At 53.3% G+C, this 27408-nt stretch overlaps 1 protein-coding gene across 1 annotated transcript in view; it reads left to right on the top strand.

Moving 5' to 3' along the window:
* The window catches only part of Ksr2 (kinase suppressor of ras 2), a 263568-nt gene that overhangs the window by 230201 nt on the left and 5959 nt on the right, over window positions 1-27408 (top strand). The window contains exons 15-18 of the mRNA XM_048785487.1: window positions 16717-16813; window positions 17933-18066; window positions 22584-22715; window positions 25696-25825. Coding sequence (XP_048641444.1) covers window positions 16717-16813; window positions 17933-18066; window positions 22584-22715; window positions 25696-25825 — 493 coding nt within the window. The remainder of the gene's footprint in view (window positions 1-16716; window positions 16814-17932; window positions 18067-22583; window positions 22716-25695; window positions 25826-27408) is intronic.

Consider the following 27408-nt stretch of genomic DNA (forward strand, 5'->3'; position numbering starts at 1 on the left):
CCAGGCCGCAGGCTCAGCCTGTTACACACCCTATTTTATGTTATCTTCACCCTTGAAACTTGGGGACTAAAAGCTGGAGTGCCCGTGGGACTTAGGAAGGCCTGAGAGGACAAGATTACCCAGAGCGGCGCTGGGAAAGAATTCTTTCAGTGCCCTGAGGTTCAGAGTTTAAGGGAAGAAAAAAACAACCTCGAATGAACTCCAGTGAAGATTTTGGTCCGTCTCTGAGAAATTGGCACAAACTTACATTTGGTTCCTGCCCCTTTCAAATTGGGTTTTGGAGGATGACAGGACTTTCAATTGAAACAGATTACCAAGGTGAGGCTTGGGGACTAATGGAAATACGTGTAATAGGATTACACGGAGTTCTCCTCTTTCCCATGGAGATGCACCAGGGCGCGTGACCGCCTTTCAGGGCGCCGAACCTGTATTTTTAATCTCTCTGGACATTTATTTTCTGTTTTCAAATGATTGAGAGGGGAGGTCACATCCCCGGGGTGACTCGCTTTCTATCTGAGAGAAGCAGAAGAAAGCTATTAACAAAAGCTTGAAATTGAATCTCACAAACATAGATTCCCATTTGCCTGTGGTTCTTTAGAACTTCTGAGTCACCCATTTACATACAAATGGAGGTGTCTGTGGCTATTTGGGGAAAAAAAAGAAAACCACGGTTCTTCAAACCAGGGAAAATATAATTCCTGTCCCAGACAGTTGGGCTTCTCTAGAGATGTCTGTCGTAGAACTTTGATTGAACCTTAGTATCTTATTTTGTTGATTTGGCTGTTGCCCCTTGCACTATATATTTTCTTCTCATGGCCTCACTCCCTTTGTATTTGGGGGATCCTTTGACAACTAGAGTGGCCAATAGTTCTTGAGTGGTTTTGATGTTCCAAACCTCCTTGCGTGTCCTTTTAGTCAGGATAGGATAGGCATATGCTGCCATAACAACAACAACAAAAATCTTTAAAATCTCTTAAAAGTCAGAAAGTTTATTTCTAGCTCATAGAAAGTCTTCGGTAAGTTGGGTAATTCTCTAAGGCTACTCTCTGCCATGCATTTGCTCAGGGATTCAGGCTATTCCAATATAGTCACTCTACAAACCGTCACGGAGCCTCCTGGATCACAGCAGCACCAGGAGAGAGACTGGGTGATAGGCTTCAAGTGCTCCGACCAGGAAGTGACAGGTGTCACTTTTGATTGGCCAGAACCAATCTGGTGATGCTGCCAACTGCAAACAGACTAGGAAGTGCTGTCCCCAGTGGGCCTGGGAGGGAGCAGTATGGAGCAGGATGCTGGGAACATTGACAGGGAAGATTCAGGTGTGTCTCCCTGCACTCATTTTAAGCAGCTTTCCCAGAGGCTCACAGTTAAAGACATCAGCTGTCTCTGGAGCCTGATGTCCCCTGACCCCCAATTCCCAAGTCCATGCTTCTAGCCACTGAGTGCTTCTGCCTCCCCTCATAAGTCCCCCTTCTCTCCATGCTCCTGTGTCTGATTCTCCCAGCGCACTCCCCTGGCTCTCCAGCTTTCCCCCTTCTCCTTGGAGTAATGAAGCCCGAGTTCCTTTTCCAGTGTCCACTCCGGTCTTCCTGCCCGCCAGGCCTCCTTGGGTCCCCTAGGTCTGCCTCTTTTTTAATGAGCCATCCTTCAAGGGAAAGAACCCAAATGTTCTTTCCTGCCGCCAGGCAGAGGTCTGGGCTGTGGGAACAGGCAGAATGAGAAATTCCTCCCCTGAACGACAAAGCCGCCAAATCAGTCTCCCTCCCTTTTATGTCCCAGCCCAGGGCGCTCAGCAGACGGGACGGGAAGAAGTGAGTGAGAATTTTTGCAAACTTCTGATTTTTTTGTCCCCTCCTTAAACAATGTTGTGGATATCTAATTTATATGCCACGAGTCATTTACAATGTATGACCAGTTCGGTGCTTTTGAATATATTGACCAAATTGGGCAACTATTTCCAAACTGATTTCAGAACATTTATCACCTCGGGGGGAAAAAATAAAACTGCTCCTCATTAGCAATCATCCCCTACCCCACCCCTACCCACAACTTCCCCCAGCACCTGTCAACCCACACTTACAGTTTCCAGATAAATAATTGATCAGAGCATTTCCAAGACCAGGGAAAATGCAGGAACTGGGCACTCTGTGAAGGACACAGGATGGTACCTGCTCTGGTCACAAAAACAATATGCATCTCCACGGACAGTGGGATGCAATGAATGCACGAGCATGAATGGGTTTGTCTGCTTTCCGTCACTATAACAAAACACCCGACACAAGCTACTTACGAAAAGAGAGAAAGGTTTATTTGGGCTTATGGATCTGGAGGTTCAAGTCTAAGATCATGTGGCCTATTGATTTGGGCCACTGGGAAGGACAGTGTGTCCTGGCCAGAGCATGTGTTGGAGTAAGTAAGTGCTCACATCTCAAGCAAAGAAGGAGAAAGCAACCGAGACAGAAGGACACGCGGATGGGGTCCTGCGACCCCTTTTGACAGCACACCCCCAACAACCTATAGACCGCCTCCTTGACTCTGAAAGGTCCATAGCACTTTCCAGTACCACTAGCCTGGGACCCAGCCTTTACATATGGGGAACTTATCCAAACCATCTTGATAAATATGCATCACACCCAGCTGCGTTCACACACATGGACGTGTGTCCGTTCACTCACAGGTAAACACACATGTTGGTGTGTGTGTGCAAAACACGGGCACACAGAGGGGCTCAGACCTCTGCCTATACCCCAGAGACTGGAATACACGCGTACACACCTGCGTGTGCAGGCCAGGGTCATGCCCCTGACTGTTCAGCCCCAGGGATCCTGTGCGTGACGTCAGCAGGTCAGGTCCCTTCCTCCCGGGTGGCCCTGTCCAGGCCAGTGGTCTGTAAGGAAGGCACTCTAAAGCAATTTGGGATTTGCCTCGCTTGATTGAGCATTTGTCCAGCTAATTTGGTGTCCCATGGCTGCCTGGGAAGCTGGGCACGATGGCGGGTTGTGAGCAGGGAGTCCATGTCAGACATGGCCTCCGCGGGCTGGGGTGGCAGCAGGCAGTTCTGCCCAGAGCTACCACCCAGCAACTCGGGATTGCAGATGGCCAGGCCAGCTCGGTCCCAAGCAGAGCCCTGATCTTGCCAGAACTTTCTGTGGGACCGCCGACCTGTTCCCCAGACTGGATGTGCCTCCCCTAACACGGTGCCTGGCAGGGTAGAGGCTCTGGGATGTCAGCCCAACCCGCACGGAGGCCGGAGCGGCTGATGAATGAACGCATGTGAGATCCCCTTCGGCCTTGACCATCCATCCCCAGGGTGGTCACCACCCAGTTCTAGTCGCCCAATTTCTGTTGGCCCACCCTGATTTCCTAGAGCAAGGGTCAAAAAACATTTCCTGTAAAGGACCAGACAGGGACTATTTCCAGTTCTGTTACACCGTCCCTGTCACCGCAACTCACCTCTGTCACCGTGGCATGAAAGCAGCAATAGTTTGCAAACCAAGGGTGTGGCCTAGTCCCCATGAATTTTACTCCAGTCTCTGAAATGTGAATTTCCTACCATCTTCTTTTGGGAAATTTTTTTTTAACTATGTAAAGGAGGGAAAGAACGTGCTTAGCTCATGGGCCCCAGGAAAGCGGGCCTCGTGCCAGGTTGGACTCGGGGACCGTGGCTTGCAGCCCCACTTAGAAGCCCGGCTGTAGCAGTAGCTCAGTGGTCAGGAACAAGATGCTGGGATCTCCACCCTGCGTGTCATCGCTGCATGACCTTGGCAAATGACCTCATCTCTCTGAGTCCCTGTCTCCTAGGTGTGGGGCTGTTGAGTCGGCCGGGCTGTTTGTTCAATCAGAGGGACAGAGGCTAGAACTAAAGACCCTTAGCAGAGGTACCCCAAGGGCGTTCCTGGTCCCTGGTAGTCAGTGTGGCTCCATGGCTGTAGGAACAGGGTTTAGCCTCAGACAGAACCTGGGCTAATCAAAATCCAACCTTGGGAAACTCCATCCTCCTCCTGGGTTCTGGTCTCTTCCATGAAGGGGGTAGACCCAGCGATGGCCAATGCTCGTCTACACCCTGAACTTCATACGTGTCTGTGCACGTGCCGTCCGCTAGATGTGCTCACTTACACCATGCTCAGGTAGGTTCCGTGCTTGGGGATATTCCCATCATCCCCTAGGAAGGCCAGACTTTTCCTTTGCTTCTTTCTCCTCCTCCTCTTCCTTCTTTCTCCCCTCCTCTCCCCTTATCTCTAAGGATCAGACCTTAGAGAGGTCTAGGGTTGGCTCAGCCCCTGTGGGCATGGCTCACCACCCTTCCTTGTCCCCCTCAGAGAATCCTCAGCCCTCCTTGCCCTTTGAGCTCTGGGGCTCCCCATACTGGGGAGTGGTACTCACCACTCATCTGCCTGCCCCTTCTCCTCTTACCAGCTACAGCTATATTTTTAAAAAAAATCAAATAACTTAGGGACTGAACTTGGCCGGGGGGTGGGGAGCATGGTCGGTAGGGCTTTCCAGGAAGCACCAGGCATTCTCCAGGTGCCCAGGATGGGCCAGACTCTGGGCAGCAGCAGAAGGAGCCGCCAAGCCAGCCGAGCTCGGCTCCGACGGGACTTTGATTTCTTGCTCGGGATTTGCTGGTTCTGTGTCTGGTTTCTTCAGTCCAACTCTGAGGTCCTCCCCGCCCCCTTCTTTCTTCCTTTCTGCTCCATTTACAAAAGTAACACGTGTTTATTGGAGAAAAATAAATTAGAAAGGAGAGATAAGCAGAAGTAAAAAGTCTAAAACCCCAAATCCCAGTCCTCAGAGATAGCTCTCCTGAGCCTGGGACTCTCTCCTCCCCCGGGAGTTTTTAATGCATATAAATTAGGAGAGAGATGTATACATTTTTAAAGACAGCCACTCTGTTTACTGTTCAGCCGAAAAATAAATGTGGTTCTGCTCGGCTGACGGGGACTCAGTGTCTCGCTCTCCAGCCTGGGGACAGGGAGAGCCAGCCCAAGGTCTCCTCGGCCTTCTTGTCCCCTGTGGCCCTTGAGCGGGAAAGAGGTGTAAAGCAGCCTCAGGGATTCCATCTGGGGGCGGCTCCTGGCCTCCCCCGTGTGCTACAGCCAATAGGTAAAGACCTGTCCAGGGACATTGAACAGCGCCCCCCAGGGACGGGGGACAAGGGACGCTGCTGCCCAGATGGACAGTCACCCATTCCAGCTCCTGGGTCACCCTGCCTGCCACAGGTGAAGATGTCCCCAGGCAGCTCTGGAGACCCTCAGCCGGCTGGCTGGTCTCTGGGTGGCAGCTGGGAGTTCCCAGACAGGAGCAGCCAGTGAGTGACAGGATTAGCTCAGCCTGACCTTGAATTTGGAGGACAGAAGGAGAAGCTTGGAGTTGGGGTGGGGGATGGTCTCAGCCGAGTTCAACAAACAAACGGGGGTTTCCCGGGGGACACTGTCTAAGCCAGGGGTCGGCTTGTCTGCTAAGTTCTTCCCTTTTCCCAGGAGCATCATGAAATTCTGGAAGGGTGGGAAGAGGCGAGGTCTGCCCTCCGATTCTCACCCCACAGCCTACTCAAACTGTGGGACCCTGGGTAGACGGCTCCACTTCCTGCACATGAGTGTCCTCGTTTGAAAATATTGTCCCTCTCCTTAGAAGGTGAGACGTTCTCAGTTCAGCGCCTTGTAAGAGAAGGCTCCATGGGAGACTGGCATCTCCTTTGACCTCCAAGTCGTGCTGAGGATCAGGTATTAAAATTGAACATATATGCCAGGCACGGTGGTGCACACCTGTCATCCCAGCGGCTCAGGAGGCTGCGGCAGGAGGATCACCAGTTCAAGGCCACCCTCAGCACAAGTGAGGCCCTAAGCCACTCAGTGAGACCCCATCTCTAAATAAAATACCAAATAGGGCTGGGGATGTGGCTCAGTGGTGGAGTGCCCCTGGGTTCAATCCCCGGTACCTGATCCCCCAAAATTGAACATGTAGATCCGGCACATACCTGACAGGGTCTGGAAAGTATCACACCAGGGCCGAGTCACGTGGAGTATGCACTAGGTCAGGACCCCCCCACCCCTCACAGTGCCTTCCAAAGATTTCAGGAAACCCATCCACGATCACGCAGCCCAGTAGCGGCAGGATTTTATCTCTGGTGGTTCTGATTCTGGAGCTCGGGTTCCCAGCTAGGTGGACCTGCTGCCTCAGTTTCCCCATGTGCATGACAGGAACGACCAGACCCACACCCAAGAGTCAGGACAGGCCTTCGGGGAGATGATGCCAGGACACCATTTGGCACTGTCCCTGGCCCCCTGGAAGGCCCCCAGAGGAGGATCCTCATCCTAAACAGGAGGCCGCTGTTCTTCCTGGAGGGGTCAGGAGGAGTGCTTGATGACAAGTTCTCACAGACTGGCCCAGAGTCTCTGCACAGAGACAACATGATGTCAGTGAGCAGGGGCCCCGCCGTCCCTCCAGCCTGCCAGCCCCCACCACCCTATTAATGGAGGGGCCTGGTACGCCTTTCTCCTTTGCTCTAATTGTCATTTGCACTTGTTTTGATTGGCTGTCTGCCCTGTGGGGATATCGGCTGGTCTGAGCAAGGCCTCGGCCCTCTGTCTTGTCCCCTGTGCTCGCCGTCCTGACATGAAGGACTCTGGCATGATATGGTACCATCAGGGCTGGTATCCAACACCTTCCTTGTTTACTGGGCTTTACCGAAAGGCGAGCCCTCGGTCTTTCCACCTGATAACCATAGGTAAAGGTCATGATAGAAGTTTCTTTTTAAAACACCACCTCTCTCTGTTTTCTGTGGATGACTGAGTGCCACAGACTGGGGAAGTCAGAAAGAGGAGAGGTCTGCTTGGCTCCGGGTTCTGCAGGCTGGGAAGCCCAGAGCATGGTGCTGCCTCTGGTCAGAGGCTGCAGCCCAAGATGGTGGAGCTCAGCAGTGTTAAAGGAAGTGGAGAGCTGGCTCCGCCCCTTCCTGTCCTCGGGCCCTCCTGGCCCCCACCCTGGGGCCACAGCCCAATGCCTCTCCTTCAAATACCATTAACAGGTGAGTCTGGGATTAACTTCAGGGCACGCAAACTTTGGGGGAACCTATTTAACCATGACAAGTTCACTAATTTTTAAAATGCAGTGTGTTTAGAGCAAACTATTAGCAAGTAATGAGGCAGCTGATCCGTAAACCCATGTAAGCCCAAGTTGACGGGTCTGAGTGATGGCCATGGGAGGGATACTGAATGAGATGTGCCGTCTGACTCTTAGGAGATGCAGAGAAAACACCAATCAGGATCAAGGAAGGGCCTGTTTCAGGATGTCCTTGGACAGTGTCCTGGATGTGGCTGGACCACACAGGGCAATGACAGGCAGAGGAATTCCCAGCCACTCCTCCCTGCAGTTCCTCTTGCCTGGAGCTCGAGACCACCCCTCCCCAGACGGCTGCCTGTGGCCTTGGAGCACTCCTTTTCTGTAGAGCCCAGGCAAGGCAGGGCCAATGTCACTGGGGTTCAGTAGCACAGAGTCACCATCAGGAGTCCTACCACAGGGCCCTTGCACAGCCAGGGCTCTTAGCTGGAATTCCAGTCCCCAGATGTTCACATGGTTGGCTTTTTCTCCATCTGGCTCTCAGCACAGAGGCTCCCTCCCCGGAGAGGCCTTCCCTGACCGTCCTGGCTAACATGGCCCAAACCCCACGTCTCAGAGCAGCCGACTCCTGGTCTCTGGATTTAGCAAAATCAGATTCAGCCATGGGAAGAAGAGGACAGTAAGACTGCGGAGAATCTCTGCCTCCTTTCCCCCCACTCCTCTGAGCTTTGCCGCCACGTCAGAGGCTAGCGGAGGGCAGGACAGGTGTGCATGGGCAGGGAGGAAGCCCTGCTCTCCGGGGCCCCCTGGGCTCCAGCTTGGGGCCCCCCGGTCTGGTGGGCAGCTCCCATCTTTCCTGCCTGGGCCACGAGCCTTCCCGGTCAATCCCTTTTAATGGAACTCGATGACTCCCCGTTTCCGGGGCGCGTTGGCTTCATCAGGTGGCGAACACCTGGCATTTCTAGTCGCTGCCTGGCATTTCCCATCTTTATAAGAAGCTAACCTGACATTTTTTTATTCCAAAGCCCCAGAGTCCCGAGGCTTCATATCTTCTGTGAGCTTCGTAACCAGCTTGGAAGTCGGAGATTGCCTGGGGCTGGGACTTGATGGAGTGTGCCACTTGTCCCCCCGGAATATGATTTATTTGCTCAAGGGAAGGAGGGGAAGGAGCATGGGACAATTAGGTGGGATTTGAGTTTTGAGATGGAGGGAGGACGCTCAGAAACGAGTGAGCAGCCGAGAGGTCGTAAATCCTTGCTGACAGCCGGAGTGTTTTTAAAATAACAACTGATTTTTAAACCAACTGCCTTGGGAGCGCCAATCAGTCAGAGCCTGGGACTGTTTCCACCCAGCTCTGCCTTTTATTGGAGTGTGAGGGCCATCACTGGGAGGTGCTCACTGGAGTCCAGCCACAGGGCCCTTGCTGGGGTTCCCAAGCATGCACACTGAGTCCTACCACAGGGCCCTTGCACAGGCAGGGCCCTTAGCTGAAATTCCAGCCCCCAGATTCTTCACACGGTTGGCTTTTTCTGCATTCAGCTCTCAGCATAGAGGTTACCGCCCCAGAGAGGCCTTCCCTGATGGCCCTGGCTAAGAAGCCCCCAACCCCATCTTCTCTCATCTGACAAGTCTGTGTGTTCTCTTCACAGTACTGCACCTCTCTGAACTCTCTTTCCTTTGCTTGCTTATTGCTCTCCGTCTCCAGTGGGCAGTGAGCCCTGTGGGATTCAGGACGGGGTCTGTCTTGCACATGGTAGCTTCTGTACCCAGCCCACTGCCAGGCTGCATTGGTACTCGCAAAATGGATTTTGAACTTTCCTGATCATCTCTGAGTCTCAGTAGAATGAATCGCCATGACCAGTGGTTCCCAGAGTGCAGTCCCCAGAGTCCCAGCATCAGAATTACCTGGACCTCGGGCCCCAACCCAGAAACCCCAAATCAGAAACTCTGGGGGCAGGGCCAGTCATGTTTGCTTAACCAAGGTCACAGGGGATCCTGGCGCCTGCTCTGTCTTCAGCCACTGGCCTCGTGCCTCACACCTCTGTGCTCCCGGCAGGTGACGTAAATGCAGAAAGCAGTCCGGGTGGGCCACATCAGAGAGTGGTAAGGACTGTGACAGAGCAGACCAGGAGGCCCTGGGGGGACCCTTACAGCTCAGGCCAAGCGTGCCTGCAAGCCCAGTACTTCCACCCAAATGGCCCATCAGTGACCCTTACCTAGGGGTCCCCAGAGCTCTGTCCCTGTCTCCATTGCTAATCCAATAACAAGGACACCGTTTTGAGAAAAAGGATGAAGAAGTTTTATTGTTTTGCTAGCAAAAGAGAAACGCAGGGGACTCTTGCCCCAGAGCTGATTCTGCCCACGAGGAGGAACAGGGTTTTTATAAAGAGGTGATTCCAAGGGGCTGTGTTCCCAGGGTAATCTGGTGAGAGCAGTAATGCACTTGTCAATTTAGGAGATCTGGCGACATCCCCAAGTCTGAGAAGTCTGAACTAGTGCGTTCCTGTTCCTGGGGTGGGTGGGTGTGCGCTTGAGGACAGATAATTCTGCCTAGGATGGGGAAGAAACTATCCTGTCCCTCCCCCACAAGACTAGGGAGGTGTGAGAGAAAGGAAGAAAAAGGACATACATGTCTGTTTTAAAAGTAAGTCTCCAGGGCAAGGCAGCAAGGGCTATATTCAAGGCACAAAGTGGCCCATTGATGCATATCCTCAAGCTCAGGAGCGAGTGAGCCAAGAAAAGTGAAGGCACAGATCCCTAAGAAGTTCCCCAAGAAGGTGCCATGGCGGGGCTCTCACTTCCTGGAGTACTGGAAGAAAAGATATCCTTGTCTGTTTTCTGTTGCTATAACAAAATACCGGAGGCCAGGTAGTTCATTTAAAAAAAAAATAGAAGTTTATTTGGCTCATGGTTCTGGAAGCTGGGAAGTCCAAGAGCCGTGGTGCAGGCCTCTAGTGAGGGCCTTCTGGCTGCACCGTGACATGGAAGAGGCCATCTCATGGGGAGACAGAGCAAGAATTGTTAGCTCAGGTCCCTTGCCCTCTTCTTATAAAGCCACTAATACCATAGTGGGGGCCCCACCCTCCTGGCCTCCTCCAAGCCTAATTACACCCCAAAGACCCACCCCACCTTTAAACATTGTTGACCTCTGAATTTGGGGACAAAGTTTCCATGGACTTTTGCAGGACAGTCAGCCCACAGTAAGCGGTCTGGCTGGATGAAGCAGCCGGCAGCCCTGGGTCCACTTCTTCAGTGCCTGTCGGTGTGTTTGGGGGTGTAGCAGCAACCAGAGGGGCCTACTCCTGCCCCCAGAGACTCACAGTCTGCAGGGGAGGCAGATGGTAACAGAAGGCTCCGGCCGACATGGGTACAGTTACAACCACCACAGGTGTCACCAGGGAAGAGGCCCCAAGGCTTTGGGGATCTACAGGAAGCCACTAGTCAGGGAGGCCAGGGCAGGTTTCAGGCCAGTCCTGGGAGCACCGTAGGCTGAGGAAATGGCAGCAGCCATGGCTTTGGGGTGGGCTCATGTGGCAGGAGCTCCATGGATGAAGGAGAGCATCAACCAGGAAGAGAACAGGACCCTGCAGGGCCAGGTTACACAGGAGCTCTGGGGACATGGGGTCTCTGTGACAGAGCCCTGGGGAGCCACCAAGGCAGCAGAATGGCCTGGTCAGCTTTTGCAGCGAGCTCTCAGAGAGTTGGGTGGAGAGTGCACTGGGAAAGCAGAGAGACCGAGAAGAGGAGGTCGGAGGCATCGGGGACAGAGCCCATGTTAGCAGTGACATTAGTGACGATCTTCTTAGTGATGCTGTGGGCCGCTGGCAGACAGACCCCCTCTGGCCAGGAGCTGGGCCACACACCGCACTTGTGAGGTCCCCTTGCTGCCGTCACACCCACCCCGACACGGTACTGAACGCTCACTGTATTCATGTCACAAGAGCCACACGCGTGTGACTTCAAACAGTAGCAATTCATCCTACAGTCCTAGAGGTCACATGTCCAAAGTGGGCCTCGCCGAGTTCAGGTCCAGGCGTGGTCAGGGCTGCGCCCTCTGGAGGCGGCGGGCTCGTCCTGCTTCCAGAGCGGCCCGCAGCGCGGGGCTCGGCCTCCTCGGGCGCCTCGGGAGGCGGGGCTGGGGGCGGAGTCTTGGTTCAGACTCCGCCTCCTCTGCTGCTCCCTCTGTGTTCCCGGGGGCGCGCCTGGGAATCAGCCTCACTCCGAGTCTTGACCCGGTCACATCTGCCAAGGCCCTTCTGCCACGTAGGATAAGCATTCGCCAGTTGCAGGGACTGGGACGTACATCAGGGATGTCCTTGGAGGCCACCGGGCAGCCTCCCCAAGGCACGGGGGCTCTGAGTGACAGAGCGAGGCTGGGAGTTGGCGCGTCTGGCCTCAGAGGCACCACCCCCAGCCACCACCCTGTCCCCTTCCAGGGGGGAGGAGTCTGGAGGGGAGATGGAGTGGCCTCTCAGGCTTCCAGACTGCTACCCTGGCCAGCTGTTTGGACAGAGATAATCTTCTGGATGATTTGGTCTCACTTTTCTGATGAACCCTTCAGGCTGGCTCATGAGGAACATCTTCCCCTCCAGCGCCATCTTGGCCAGAGGCAGCGGTGCCCCTTGGGGGGTGACCAGGTTGCAGAGGCCAGTTGGCCTGCAGCTGGGTCTGGAAATTCACAGTCCTTGAACCTCTTTTTTGGAGAAACATGATTTTTGTTGCCTAGAGAGATACCCAGGCGTGTGTGTGAGTGTGTGCGTCTGTACTGGGAGTGCACTTGCCTTGAAGCTACAGAGGCACTAACCGTGTCCTCCTCCACTGGAATACCTTCCACTGACCTCCAGACTAACTCTGGCCCCAAGGACAGCAGGCCTCATTCATCTTCATCACTCGGGGTGACGGTGGTAGTGGACGTTAAAGCTGCCATTTACGGAAGGTCGTTATGTGCCAAAGTTGCAGAGAAAGCTGTTAAGAAGCCAAGATGGGTCTCCAGAGCACCATCCAGAGCCAGGCTGCCCAGTTCAAGCCTCCTGCGTGCACAGTCGAAGGAAAGGAAATGGACGCGTTGAACGGCACTGTGTGCTCCATGCAAGGTTCTTCCTGACAGCCAAGATGTGAATCAGCCCCAGTGGCCATCAGTGGACAGATAGATAAAGAGAAGGTGATTTCCGGGCTCAGTGGAGGCTCATGACCTTAGAAACACGTGAATTCTCTTGTTTGCAATAACACGGATGAAACCAGGCCCGGAGAGACAGGATGCCACCGGATATCACTTATATGTGGAATCTTGAAAAGTCAGACCCATAGAAATCAAGTAAAATGGGGGTTAAACAGAGACTGGGAGGTGGGAGGTGGGGGGACTGGGGAGGTGTTGGTCAAAGGACACAAAATTTTAATTAGACAAACATGTTCATGAGATCTATTTGTATGTGCTGGTGAATTTAATTATAAGGATGCATTTGATACTTGAAAAAGAACAGATTTTAAGTGTTCTCCCCCCCACACACACACACACAAATGATAAGTATTCAAGGTAATGCAGATGTTAAATCACTGGATTTAGCCATTCTGCAAAGTATACATATTTCAAAATGTTGTATGCGATAAATACATACAATTTTACCTGCCAATTAAAAAAAAAAAACACAAAAAACAGGGGTTGGGATTGTGGTTCAGCAGTAGGGCACTCGCCTAGCATGGCGGGACCCGGGTTCGATCCTCAGCACCACATAAAAATAAAGGCATTGTGTTGTGTCCATCTACACCTAAAAAGTAAATATTAAAAAAAGATCTCCAGCCTCAGTTAACCTCCCTGACCCTCAGTTTCTTCCTCTGTAGAGCTGGTACCACACTTCACTGAATCTGAGATGCCCTCAGTTAGACTAGGCATCATTGGTTTTTATGGACTACAAAGAAAGAAACAGTGCCAAAGAAACTGTGTCCTGCGGGCGGTTGCAAAACGCATGCTGGTCTCTGAGACGCTGAAATGGGAGGTGCGCATCTCGGACTCAGTGACAGGCAGCAAGGATACCCACCTCGTGGGGCTCTTGTGCATGGGCTGGCGTCTGGAGCCTAGAAGGCTCTCAGTCTGCGTAAGCTTGGACCGCTGCTTCTGCGGTCCCATTTTACAGATGAGAAAACCGAGGCTGGAGCCACCGTTGTTCAACACGCGGTCAATGGCAGAGGGGATTCAGGCTCAGTCTGCTCACCTCTACAAAGGTGGGCTGCTTCCCTAGCACTGAGAAAAGGTTTCGGATGATAGAGGACCTCACAGCAGGGGGAGGAGATGAGAGGAGCGTGGGGACAGCCACGTGTGGCCATCGTGGCCATGTGTGGACAGTGGTCGTTGCTCCTGGTGGCCTCCAGGCCTCATGTAAAATAGGGTGGTAATTGAGACCTCGCAGGAGGGTCTGGAGGACTCTGGGGGTGAGCCTGGTTCCCAGCCACGTGCTCAGTGAACCCTTTGCACCCCCTTCTCCCCACCCCCTGCTGTCAGGGCACCGTTGCCAACCACGAGAATTCCCTGCTCAGAGCAGTTTTCATGGACACCCAGGCTCTCGGCCTCGGTCACCCTGGGTGCGCTGCCTGCTCGGCTGAGCTGGCCTTCCCCCTGCGCCTGTCCCTACCCCGGCCGCTAATAAAGACCTGCGTGGGTTGCCGCTGGGCCTGGAGCCCGGGGTTTATTTTTTCTATAGAAAAATGCTTATGAAGGATTGAGAAATGGATCCTTTAGGTGACCGTTGTTGGTCACCATGGACCAATTGTTCATCCCTTTCTTGCTGAAAATTTTAAAGGGACCCTCTCTAAAGATCGCACACCTACACGAGTGGCCAGACCAGGGGAGCCCAGCCCACGGAGTTTCCACTCAGTCCCTGCCTGTCCCAGACCCCAAAGGCTCCTTCCAGCCTCCCTCTGACACACACACACACACACACACACACACACAGAGCTCAGTCCTATAATAGCTTTCAGCACCCAGATGAGTTCCCTGCGCTCGGCACTTGATAGTGTCACAATCTTCCCGAGGTCTCGTGTATCTGGCTTCAAGTGCTGCGTTTGTGGGCTGGTCCCTGCTGTTGGCCGTGAGCAGTGGTTTGTTTTCACACCGTGTGGTGTGGACGGATTCCCTTGGGTGGCCAGATGGCAGTCTGTCCATTGTTCCGCTGGTGAACACTTGGGCTGGGTCTGAGTTCGGGTGCGAAACCGAGCACGCGGCCTGGGCGGCTTGTGGACAGTAGAAATTTCCTCTCGGGGTTTGGAGGCTGGAAGGGTGAGATTGGGGAACCGGCACCGTCCAGCTCCAACGAGGACTCTCCTTGGGTCCCAAGGGCCACCTCTTCATTGTGCCCACAGGGAGCGGTGGCACTCTCCGGAGGCCCTTTATTAAAGCCCTGGTCCCATCCCAGGGACTCTGCAGCCTGGTCACCTCCAAGGCCCTCCCGACTCCTAGCATCCCTGAGGACGAGGTGAGGGTTTCAACCTGGGAATCCCAGGGGAACACAGTGAGTCAGGCTGTTGCCATGGTGGATGGGTGGCTAGTGACCTGGCGTACTCGGGGCCAACAGGCTGAGCGCTCTCGGAGGAGTCACTGACGCTGGGCTCTTTGTGGGTCTCACTGGGTGGGTGCGGCCAAGGGGGGCTGCCCCGATTCCTACCCCCCTCCCGGTGCTGGCTTGTCGGGGCTAAAGAGGAACTGGCGGTGCTTGTGACTTTCACGCAGTGACGCTGGAGAGACTCGGGAGTCTTGGAGCCTGTTGCCGTTATTTGCTCTGCGGGGGCACGGGGAGGACCCTGGCCTGTAATGAGTGTAGGTGGCTCTTCAGAACAAAGGGCCCAGGGGAGGGAATCCACCCACGTCTCCTCTGCCACCGCCAATATTTAAATGTCAATATGTCTCAGGGACAGCAGAGGGGGACAGCCTTGAGTCATCTGGGCAGCCTCCTGAGGAGTACGGGTGACCCTGGACAGGTGAGTCACACTCCCTGTCTGGACAGATGCAGCTGCCCTGGGAATCTCACCTTAGGCAGGTGAAGAAGCCCGCCTCAGTCAAACTGCGGCTACTGCCCGGTGCAGGGGTGCGCACTTGTCATCCCAGCGGATTGGGAGGCTGAGGAAGGAGGATCGAGGGTTCAAAGCCAGCCTCCACAACTTAGTGAGGCCCTAAGCAACTTAACAAGACCCTGCCTCAAAGTAAAATATTCAAAGGGCTGGGGATGCGGCTCAGTGGTTAAGGGCCCCTGGGATCAATCCATATATATATATATATATATATATATATATATATTCATGGCTGCTATAGGGAGCATTGGGGATGGGTTTGTTTATGGCGGGGGGTAGATTGGAGATACAGGGTAGGGGTAGTGTGAAATGTGTAGAAATATATCATTTATATGTCTGCACAAGCATATGTGTGCATGAAGAAGTGCCTACTCCCTGACACATCTAAGTTCAAGTGGTTCTCCATAATCCTAAGAGACAGGAACCTTTGGCCCCATTTCACAAATAATGACATTGAGGCTCAGAGAGGGGAACTAAACTTCCCGGGGTTACACAGCCGGCACCTGACAGATGAGGATCCTAACCCAGTAGTGTCTGACTCTAGACCCCTGTGTGCCTAACTGGTGTGATATGTGCTTCCCACCAAGAGCCAAGCATTGTTCTCAACTCTTTTTATCTCATTCAGTCCTCAAATCCAACTGCAAGGTGTGCATCACTAAGAGGAAACTAAGGCCCAGAGAGGTTCAGTAACCCATTTTACGATACACAGTAAGTGAAGAGCAAGGGCTGGAATTCTGAGATGCTTCCACAGTTCTGGCTCAACTGCCGGAAATGCAATTTCAGCAAAATCGCATACACAACCAGGGCTTTTGATGATGACATTCTTCATTCAGCCAGTCCCAGTGCAGGGGGCCAGGGACACCGTGGTGAATCTAGAATTCATTCATTCATCCACTCGTCATCCTCTGCCCGTTGAGTGTGCCCAGACGGGGGCTCACAGCGGAGAAGCAGGATGGAGGAGGCGAGAGGCTAAATGAGAGGTGTTACCGTCACCGCATAATGTCCCTTCTCCCATCCCGTCATTCATCTTGAGCCACTGGTCCTCGAAATGAACTCAATGAGGCTGAAAATAGTGTGAAAACCCTCCATCTCTTCAGGCGTCTGGTTTGGGGGGTGTACTGGGGTTTACACGCCCCGCCTCGAGGACCAAGGCGCTTTTGCTGATGGTCCTTAGCACACATCAGCTGCCACACTGTTAGTCTCCTGTCACTGTCCCCACACACGGGCAGGCAGAGAGCTGTCTGAGTGACAGCTGAAGGCCCACCGTCCGCTGGGTGGTTTCTGCATGGCTTTCCATTGTTGGGACCCTGGGATAGACAGCCGGTGGCCACCCCCTTCTCTGGATGGGGCTGGATTCTGCAGGGGTCTTTGCATCCCGGGAACTTGTTGGGAATTCTCGAAGAATCTATGAGAACCTCTGCCCCAAGTCTTCATCCCAGAACCAGATCTGAGATTTGGTCCCGGGTCGTCGGTCGTTAACCCATAGGTACCAGAGCGGCCCTTCCACCCAATTATCTGTGACTTCTCGTCACTGCAGTGGGTCACTTCTTAACAACTGCCAATCATTTCAGTAAACCGTCTTGTCCTTTTGCTTTGCAGTCTCTGTAAGGGACGGACACTCTATTCGGTGGTGAGGGATGCCAAGATCGTCCTGGATGTCAACAAAACCAGACAGATCGCTCAGGAAATTGTGAAGGTACAGTAGGCGCTGCACCCCTCCCCCGCCGGACCCTCAGAAAGACCAGGCCCCTCCTGGGAAACCCCTGGGGATCCTGACACTCAGGGTCTGGGTTTGGCCCACCAGGACTTCAAAGAGATCAGACTTGACCTGAAAAATACCAGATTGTGCCGGGCGCAGTGGCACACGCCTGTCGTCATCCCAGCAGCTCGGGAGGCTGAGGCAGGAGGATCGTGAGTTCAAAGCCAGCCTCAGCCACAGTAAGGCGCTAAGCAACTCAGTGAGACCCTGTCTCTAAATAAAATACAAAATAGGGCTGGGGATATGGCTCAGGGGTCGAGTGCCCAGAGTTCAATCCCTGGTATCTGCCCCCCCCCGCAAAAAAAAAAAAATATATATATATATATATATATATACACCAGATTGTGCAAAAAGTCAGGATTTTGTTGATAGGACCATTGGGAGTGGCCTTTGGTCTCTGTTTGGCATCTCATCGTCAGGGTACTCTGACCTCTGCGAGGGCCAGCGGGCACACAGGTTGCTCAGTTCTTGGGCTGGGATCCGTTTTCTTGGAGTCCTTGAATTCCCACCAGCACAAATGATCTCCCTGCACAGCTGCTGGGGAATCGTGGGTCCTCAGTGTCCCTTTGGGATTAAAACAAACAGGAAGACCCTGGGTTTCCTGCAGGTACCTTGTTAGTCAGTTGGTCTTGCACTTCTACTGCCCATTGGAAGAGTCAGGAGCCTGAGAAGACGCGGAAGATGAGCTTGTTCACAAAGACAAACAAAATCTCTGTGTTTGCCCTTGAGCCAGACCCCCAGGAGTGGACCCTGCTCCTCGTCTCCCTGGGAACGAGCAGGAACTGCAGAGGAGTTAGTTTTTAAAGGGGAAGTGGGAGAAGGTGGCTGATGTCATTTCTTCCTCTGGGGACCTTGCCCCCTCTCAAGCAAGCCAGCTAAATGGAGATGGCTTTGAAGTGGTCTGAGGGGGGTGGCAGGTTGGTGATGGGGGGGTGACCTGTTCCCCCTGCCGTGCCTGCCCCCACCCCACTTCCAGGCTCCAAGGGTGGCAGGACAGGAGTGCACTCCCCACGAGGGTGACCGACGGGGGGGGGCCCGTGTGTTTACGTTTTGCAGGGCATGGGTTACCTCCACGCCAAGGGGATCCTTCACAAGGACCTCAAATCCAAGAATGTCTTCTACGACAACGGCAAAGTGGTCATCACGGACTTTGGGCTCTTCAGCATTTCCGGGGTGCTGCAGGCTGGCAGGTGAGAGGTGGCCAAAGGGCCCAGAGGTGTTCTGGATGGCTGAACTCACCCCAAATATCTTGGGTGACCTGGATTTGGTGTTGGGCCCGGGGTCACGGAGCTGAGTGGGTGGGCAGCAGCACCTTGCTCACCTGTCCTGCACATGGCACTTGGGAGTACATGTCACCGAGCTCAGAGCATCCCTAAGTCCTGCCAGGCCCGGGCCCTTGCGTCTAGCTCACCCTAAATGACAGAAGCTAGAATCGCCCGAGAGCCCTTGTTCAACGCCGCCCGAGGAACTAATTAATTTTAGTACAGCCAGAGTACAGTTAAGAACCGAGGATTTAAAGTCAGACCCACGTGGGGCCTGATGTGGCTCTGCCACTTATTAACTGTGACCTTAGTCAAGGTGCCCAATGTCCCTGAACTTGGGTTTCCTTGCCGACAAGAAAATGATGCTACCTAGACGGTTCTTCAGTGACAAGAGAGCCTGACGCGGACAAGCAGCCAGCAAGTCTGGTGAGGATTAATTTGCATAGACCTCCCCAGTGGTACCCGGGGAATGATTAACCACGGCTGAGCAATTAACTCCCACTGCCCTTTGCCCTAGAGCAGGCCACACGGAGTTGACCACGGAGAACCAGCGAGATCCCCAATAAGCAACTCATGATTCAGGTCTAGGCTTGCGATGGTTAATTTGGAGTGTATGTTTTTGCGCGCACACACACACACACACACACATTTTAAACCCTGTGTGTTTCTCTCGTCATGCATCTTAGAAGGAGTGGCCTGTCTCTCCTGGAGGATGTCCCCAGACTTCTGTTCCTTCTCTTTCCTTTCATCCGCTTTGAGCCACCATTGATTTCTTGGGGAGGGGATTGTGCGCCTGCTGTCTGATGCCTTGACTCTAAGCCAGATCCCCCGAAATCTGGCCAAACTGGGCCGTTTCTGTGTGGTGCATAACCTGCCTAGGCTGAAGAAGTAGGTGGTGGACCCCAAGTGTCGGCAGAGGAGGACATGGGGTGACAGACGACCTGAGTGCTCTTTCCTTCAGCTCCCAGTGTCCACCCGAAAGAAAGATCAGCCAAGTCACCCCGTCCCCAGCCCCAGCCCAGCCTCTTGTCACCGCAGACCAGTCAGAGGCCAGGGAGAGGCCAGGGAGCCCTCCGCCACAACTCCCAGCAAAGAGACTGGGCTTCCCAGCTGTCCCCACAGAGCTGTGGGTGGCTTCCTGGGTTTTACCCCTGGCCCAGTTCTGTATTACCAGGTCAAAGGCCATCCTGAGCCTGGTGGCTTAAGGCTAGCTGCTGTCATTCCTGTGGCTCTGTGGATCGATGGCTCCATTGAGCCTCGGTGGCTGGAGCCGTGTAGGTGCAGCCCGGTGGGTTGAACTTGGAGTTGACCGCAAGCCTTCTGCACACATCTGGGCACCTGGGTGGGGGTGGCTGGGGCAGCAGGGGCCTGGGGGAGGCCTCCCGCCATTCTCTCCCCCTCCTCTTACTCTCTCGCTCACGTCCCCTCCTTTCCCCTGTCTCTGGGACTGCACTGGTCTCCGGGTGGCCAGACTCTCCGGCAGCAGCTGGGTTCCGTCAGCTGGAGCATTGGAGGTGCCCAGGGGGAGGCTGCAAACCTGCAAGAGACCTCACCTCTGAGGTCCCCAAACACTCCTCCCACAACAGTCAGGTCACCCAAGGCCAGCAGAGATTCAAGGGGAGCAGAGGGAGAGGTCACAGTGACTATGGTGGCCTTCTTTCATCTTCCACAGTCTCCTAGGCAGGATGGGGACCATGAGCCCCAGAGCTTTTCCCATCTAGTGGATAACCTCTACCTCCACGGAAGCTCTGGGGCTCTGCAAGTCCCCTGCTGGACGTCAGGTCACAGTCGCCTGCCTCCTGTTTGTGAAGAGGCCCCTCCAGGCAGGACGTGCCCCCAGCTGGAGCCCCCAGGGCAGAAACTGGAGTCTAGGAGTCACCCCTTGAACAGGGGGCCTCGGGGCCCGGATTGGCAGCCTGGGGACCACGGGATGATAGAAGTGGAAGGAGGAGCGCTGGCCGGGCTGCAGGCGTCGCAGGGAGCTGCCTGAATGAGCCCTCATGAGATGGGCCTGGACGGTATGAGGTATTAGTGTGCCCGGGCTGCTATAACAAAACGCCACAGGCTGCTCAGCTTAAACAACCGAACTTTATTTTCTCACAGCTCTGGGACTAGAAAGTTCCAGATTGAGGTGTGGCATCTCAGTTTCTGACGAGGGCTCTCTTCCTTCTCACGGTGACCTCACAGGGCCTCTCTGTGACTCAGGAGAAGAGACATCTATGAGGACTCCTCCTCTTCTTATAAGGACCCAAGTCCTATTAGATGAGGGGCCCAGACTTAATTCCTTTCCTATAAAAGCCCTATCTTCAGTTCCAGTCACGTCAGGGGTCAGGGCTTGAGCAAATGAACTTCAAAAGGGACCCATGCGGTCCACAAACACCACGGGAATCGATGACAGCAACTTATTTTTATTAAATACACATCTGACCCCCCCGAGCCTCGGTTTCCTCATCTGTAAAATGGGGGGTGGGAGGCAGGCATCAATAGTGCCTTCCTCACATGGCGATTTCAAAGATGAAATGTGACCGATTACAAGGGCTTGGGCTTTGCTTCCTAGGGGTGCTGTCCCCCAAAGCCCAGGCAGAGTTCTCGGGGGGTCTAGTCCAGGGGCCGGGGAGTAGAGACACAGTCACACTGGCCCTGGCTCATTTAATAACTTATTACCTCCGAGACCCTGGGCAGGTCACTTACTGGACTGAGCCTGTCTCCTCACCTGTGGAATAGAGATGGCACCTTTCCAGGGTGGGTTTACGTGGGATGGGAAACCTAGTATACAGCCGGTGCTCAGCAGAGGACATGCCTGGCCTGGGGCATGCTCATTTTATTGGGTCACTTTAAAGTGAGCGTGCTCTGCCCATCCAGAGAGACCCCAGCACACAGCTGTTCTGCTGCCACCAAGAAAAGGTGTCATTGATGGGGCCAGCCCCTTGCCCCAGCCGCCCAAGAGGTGGCATTGACGGGGCCAGCCCCCTCGCGCCAGCCGCCCACAGCCTATGATTAATAATAATAATAATCATAGTGAAGATGACTCGGGCTCGCCCTTGGAGGACCGTCACCATGGGAACATGGCACCCCAGGGCGTCTGTGCTAGGCCTGGCACCTGGTCCCCTCCGAGGCATGGGCCCATGCCTGTCCCGGCTGATGGTGCTTATGTGGCACACTCATCCTGTCCTGGTGACCCCGCAATGCCGGTCCTTGGCTGACCCAGCGAGGCAGAAAGAGCAGGACAGGCATTTGGGGTGACATGGGAACAGGCAAGCTTGCCCTTGTGGCCACAGCAGGCCACCCGTCCCCGATGACCTCTGTCATGTGAGGAGAATGGCTGGTCCACCTCAAGGGTATAGACACACACAACACCTGTGACCTGGTGCGTCACGTGCACACTGACTGCATACATTACCCCGCGTTCTCCAAGTCACACACACTGTGTGTGTACAGGGACACGGGGCAGCCCAGGTCATGAGCGTGTCCACCTCATCTGGCCCTGGTGGCCGCCCTGCACCAGCCGTGGGACTGCAGATTGCTGTGTCCCATTTGCAGATGGGAGTGAGGGCCCGGGGCTGCTCAGCGTCCCTCACACGGCCAGCAACACGAGATCCTTGGGCCTCGCAGGTGCCCCTGATTCTGGAAGTGAGAACCCCCTCCACTCTGCATCTCCAGGGTTCACCCGTGGGTCCTTCTAGCCGAGGACGTGTCCTGGCCTGGCCGTGGTGCATGACCCAGGGGCCAGCCTCGGGTTTTTAATGAGGAAACACTGGATTTTAGACCATTGTTCATTCCGTTGTTTTAGATAAGAACAGTGACTCTCACCAGGGCCGACGTGCCCCATACCCAGGGGCCCTTTGGCAACGTCTGGAGATGTTTTTAGTTGTCTCAACAGGGGGCGTGGGGGACAGCTGTGCTGCCACACTACAGAGGACAGCCTGTGACAAAGAGCTCTCCAGACCTAAGTGCCAATCATGCCAAGGTTGAGAACCCCTAAATGAGAACAGAGGTGTTGGTATCACCTGGCCACATAAGCAGTCCGTCACTTACGGGCCAGTCTCCTCCTAGCATGAGGCTGCAGGCGGGGACAGTGGCCGGGGTCCTGGTGTGGCACACCTGTGCTAAGCCGCTGACCAAACGCCCCAGCGGGCTGAGGCCCAGCGAACCCTCAGCTTGGCTGGGTTCCCGCGGCTGCAGCTTGGGATCCAGCCAAGCCCGGGTCCCTCCGAGGAGACCCAGCGATGGTCTGGAGGCTGAGTTCTCTCTCGGTCACGCTCCCTTTACCTCTCTTCCTGCACCTTCCCCTGGGTCTCAGCCTCCCGTGGAGGATCAGGCGGTGTCCACAGGAGGGAAGCAAAAAAAAAACCAGAAGAGCTGGCTCTGGGGACTCAGGTCAGGGGTGGGGGGGACTGGTCCTCTGGGCTGTAAAGCTGAGCTCACTCTGTGCTTCGCTTCTCCAGGCGAGAAGACAAACTGCGCATCCAGAACGGCTGGCTGTGCCACCTGGCACCGGAGATCATCCGCCAGCTGTCCCCCGACACAGAGGAGGACAAGCTCCCCTTCTCCAAGCACTCGGACGTCTTTGCACTCGGGTAGGTGGTCCCCCGGGGCCATCAGGAGCCACCGCCTGGGCAGAGGTCACTCCTCTAGACTTCCTTTGAGGCATTTGCAAGGGCCAAGGGCACCTGTGGGGGGGGCATGGTGGCTGGATCTGAGTGCCCCTGGGGGGATCTGAGTGGGGTGTTATGTGGCCATAACTAGTTACCCAACCCATTCACTCATTCAAAAACTATGTACCGAATACCGACAGTGTGCTAGGACAGCATCAGATGCTGCTGATGTAAGATTCAGGGTTGTATCTGTTATGGATTGCTGTGTAACAAATTTCCCCCAAACTGAGCAACACAGGACAAATCTCTCATCTCCAGTTTCTTAGGTCAGGGATTTGAGGGAGGTTCCCTGAATGACTCTGAGTTGTCCTTGGTTTGTCACAAGGTGCCAGTGCTAGGGCTGGGTCTCCTCGGAAGGCTGGGGGGGACTCAGGAGCTATTTCCCAGGTGGCCACTCACATGGCTGTCAGGGGGAGGCCTCAGCTCCTCCCTCACCTCACGTGCCTCAGTGAGCTAATAGCATGGCGGCTGGGAACCTGAGTGACCCCTGGGACCTAGTCTCAGAGATTACATAGTAGCACCTCCTTTGTATTCTATTTTAAAAGTTTTATCTTAGGTACAATTGGTGCAGAATCATTGCATGTATTTATGGGGTACAATGTAGCATTTAAATACCTGGATACTTGTGTCATGATCAAATCAGGATAATTACCATGTCCTTCGCCTTAAACAGTTATCACTTGTCATTCTTTAATTGCTTTGTGATAGAAACATTCAAGATCCTCTCTTGGGGTTGGGGTGTGGCTCATCTTTGCTTGGTCTTGTCCATGGCGTGGACCCAAGGGCTGGGGGCCACGCTGGGGAAGGGTCTGGGCACATCGCAGGCCTGTAGATGTTTCGGTTTTGCTGAGACTTGACAGAGAGACAGTCTCCCTTGGCAAAGCACCCTCACCGCCCCCTCCTCATCCACCCCCCATGCGCGGTTTTTGAGGAGACCAGGATTCTCAACATCTGTCACTTGGGCCCCATTAAAGGCTGTCACTCGCCTTGATTAGTTAATGCCCAAATCTTTATCTAGTTAGATATTGTTATCTGAAACCAAATTGCAGTAATTAAGTTGGTATATTTTAGTGTACATTTAGCACTGGGGGGAAAAAAAAAGCAATTAACAAAATGTACCCGAGTAAGTAATTGGTTTTCCACTGGAATTTTCATCTTGAGCAATTCTTTTTTTCTGCAAGTGAATTTCTCTTAAAGTTAGGTTTGAAAGGAAGTTTTAATGAGGGTTTTATTTCTGACACTGCTGAATTGCGAAGGACCTGGCGCTCTTGGGTTCCTGCCAATTAGGAGCATCCTGTTGCTCGGGAGCCTCATGCTCAGGGATGACTGAGAGCAACACTGAACTTTTAAAAGTGGGTTGAGCGCTGCGTTAAGCTTTTCTGTGTGCGCATGCCGTCTCCTGCCATTGTGATTTATATCCTGGGGACCACGTTCTTCCCAATTGGCAGGTGAGAAAACTGAGGCCCCCGGATGGCTTGGTGCTTGGCCTTCTGTCAATCATTGCAGGAGCTGGGATGCACACCTGTGGCCACGGCTGGAGCTTTAGCCCTGCAGCCCCAGTGGGCTTGGAAGTGATGTCGCCAGCCAAAGCCCGGCTTCCCTCCCCTGTCAATCAAGGATAACAAAACCCACTGCGGAGTTCTAAGGACTGAATGAGAAAACATCTAGAAGGCACCCAGGACAGGGAAGAGCCCCCGAAGGGAACCCTCCCCTCTCCCACAATCCATTTGTACCTCCTTCCCCAAGCTCCGACCATCAGCTACAAGGTTGTACCCCCAAATCCTCACTTCCCTGATGACAAAGGGCTTTCGAGTGGGATGGAGTACAAGCTTCCCAGTACAGCATGCTCTGAGTCCACTGGACAGGGTTCAACACCTAGCTGCCCCTCTGATGGGCTGTGTGGTCCTGGATAAGGCACACAACCTCTCTGAACCTTAAGCAAGTTTTTCTCTGCTCGTTACAACGTCATGATTTATAAAGCAGATGATGACACATAAGCCTCCCCGGATAACTGTAGCATCAAACTCCTCCACTGCTCAGCATCCCAGATAAAAGTTCTCCCACTTTCATCACGATTCTCTTTTGGCACCTAAGAACACCTGTGCTGGGGGCTGAAGTCACCTCCCCGTATCATTTCGCTAGAAGAATCCCATCAGTCGGATTTGCAAACCTGTTTTCCTCCTCTTAGTCTTTCCATCATTGTAAAGAATGGCTCATACTTAGAAAACTCAAGTATAAAAGAAGAAAACTCTGACGGTCTAGAGTTAGCCCCTGTTCACATTTCACTGTTATAGCTTAGTCTTTTGTGCATATAATGATTTTTTAAAAAAATAACCTCGGACCCTATGTACAGTCTTGTGTCCTGCTTTTTAAACTTAGAAAAAATCTGTGGAGCATTTCTTTTTTTTTAATGTCAGCAAAATTTCTTTGAAATGTTCTCATCACAACATAATCTTCCATTTCACTGTGTGGATTTACCATGACACAGACAACCAAATTCTCTTACTGGGAATTGTGTTCTCATCTTTTTGGTATTATCTACAGTGTCATGGAGAACATCCTGGTTAGGGAATGGATGTCCCCAATCATTCACCTGCAGTGGTTTCCTAGAACTACAGATGCAGGGTCAGAGATCCGCACTGTATCTAGCAAACTATTCAGCTTCTTGGCTTTGGTTCATTTTAATTCAGGCATCACAGAGAGTATCCCCAAATAAGTATGATGCCTAAGAGGTGGAGAGAGCTTGACGTGGGTCCCAGGGGGCACGATGCCACCCCCAGGACGAAGAAATTGGAGAAAGGAGTGGTCAGCCAGGAGGACGGGGTGGGTGGGCGTTGGTGAGGAGGGTGCAGGGTCAGCGTGCTGAACCACATCAGCACCCCTCTAACCTGTCTGCCAACAGCACGATCTGGTACGAACTCCATGCCAGGGAGTGGCCTTTCAAGACCCAACCAGCCGAGGCAATAATATGGCAGATGGGCACAGGCATGAAGCCCAGCCTCAGCCAGATTGGCATGGGAAAAGAAATCTCGGTAAGTCGGTCCCGGAGTATTCCAGGTCTGGGGCACAAGGGAGACGCAGACACAATCCTGGGTTTTCTTTTTCCCTGCATGTTAAGGCTACAAATGCTTTCCTTGGGGTGACCAAAAAATAAACAAAACAAAACAAAAACAAAAAAACCCTGCAACCTTCTTAAGTTTGGTTTGGAGTTCAGCAAGCAATGCCCCAGCACTATGCCTGCAATTTCAGGTGCCTGCCACCAGGGGCGTAGTTGCAATTTCACGTGCCTGCCACCAGGGGCGTAGTAACACCTGCTTAGGTTTTTCCTACCAATGGATTGTGGAGTCAGAGAGCCCCAACGAATCCTCTCATTCTGTTATTTTCAAAACATCTTCATTAAGATATCATAAATATTGTTGGTGTTACTTTTATGTGCATCTGCCTAATAATTTTAAGGCATTATCCAACTCAGAACAAGATATAGAGGAACAGAGAGCCCTGGTTATAAATGAATAATCTTCCTCTTAAACACAGCAGGAAGACTCCTCTCTTTTGATCAGAGGCAGATGATTCAGGGGAGCAGTAATTACCTGGTACGTCTGTCAGGATTACCTGACTCCAGGTTTCCTTCCTTTCTTGGATGAGGAGACCATAAATAGTCATGTTTCTCCTCTGTGGCTTTGAAGGGTTCTTATATTATTGGGATGGGGCTTCAGACTTTAGGATTCCCTTCTGTCCCTCAGTTTTGAGGAAAATGCCAAGAAATTCCTCAGGGAGTATTGTTGATGCTGATGTATCCCAAACCTTCTAGCATAGAGCCTACCTAGTGTGTTATATGGCCTCAGAGCAAGTGGGATGGAGAATGGATGGGTGGTAGATAAAAAAGGAGGGAAGGGAACTGACGTGGATGGGTGGCTAATAGATACAAGGGTGGGTGGGTGATGGATGGATACAGGGATAGGTGATGGATACATGGATAGATGGATGGATGGATGGGTGGGTGGTGGATAGTGGGTAGATGGATGGATATACACATTGATGGGTGGATGGATAGATAGATGGGTACATGGATGGATGGATGGGTTCATGGATGGATGGATGGTGGATGGATGGATGGTGGATAGATGGATGGTGGATGGACGGATGGTGGATGGATGGTGGGTGGATGGATGGTGAATGGATGGATGGTGATGATGGATGGTGGATGGATGGTGGATGGATGGATGGTGATGATGGATGGTGGATAGACGGATGGTGGATGGACGGATGGTGGATGGATGGATGGTGGATGGACGGATGGTGGATGGACGGATGGTGGATGGACGGATGGTGTATGGACGGATGGTGGATGGACGGATGGTGGATGGATGGATGGTGGATGGATGGATGGTGGATGGATGGTAGGTAGATAGGTGGTGGATGGATAGATGGTAGGTTGATGGATGGATGGATAGATGGATGGATGGATGGTGGATGGATGGTGGACGGATGGTGGACGGATGGTGGATAGATAGATGGTGGATGGATAGATGGTGGATGGATGGATGGTGGATGGATGGATGGTGGATGGATGGTGGATGGATGGATGATGGATGGATGGATGGTGGATGGATGG

Source organism: Marmota marmota, unplaced genomic scaffold (assembly GCF_001458135.2).
Source record: "Marmota marmota marmota unplaced genomic scaffold, marMar, whole genome shotgun sequence".
NCBI lineage: Eukaryota > Metazoa > Chordata > Mammalia > Rodentia > Sciuridae > Marmota > Marmota marmota.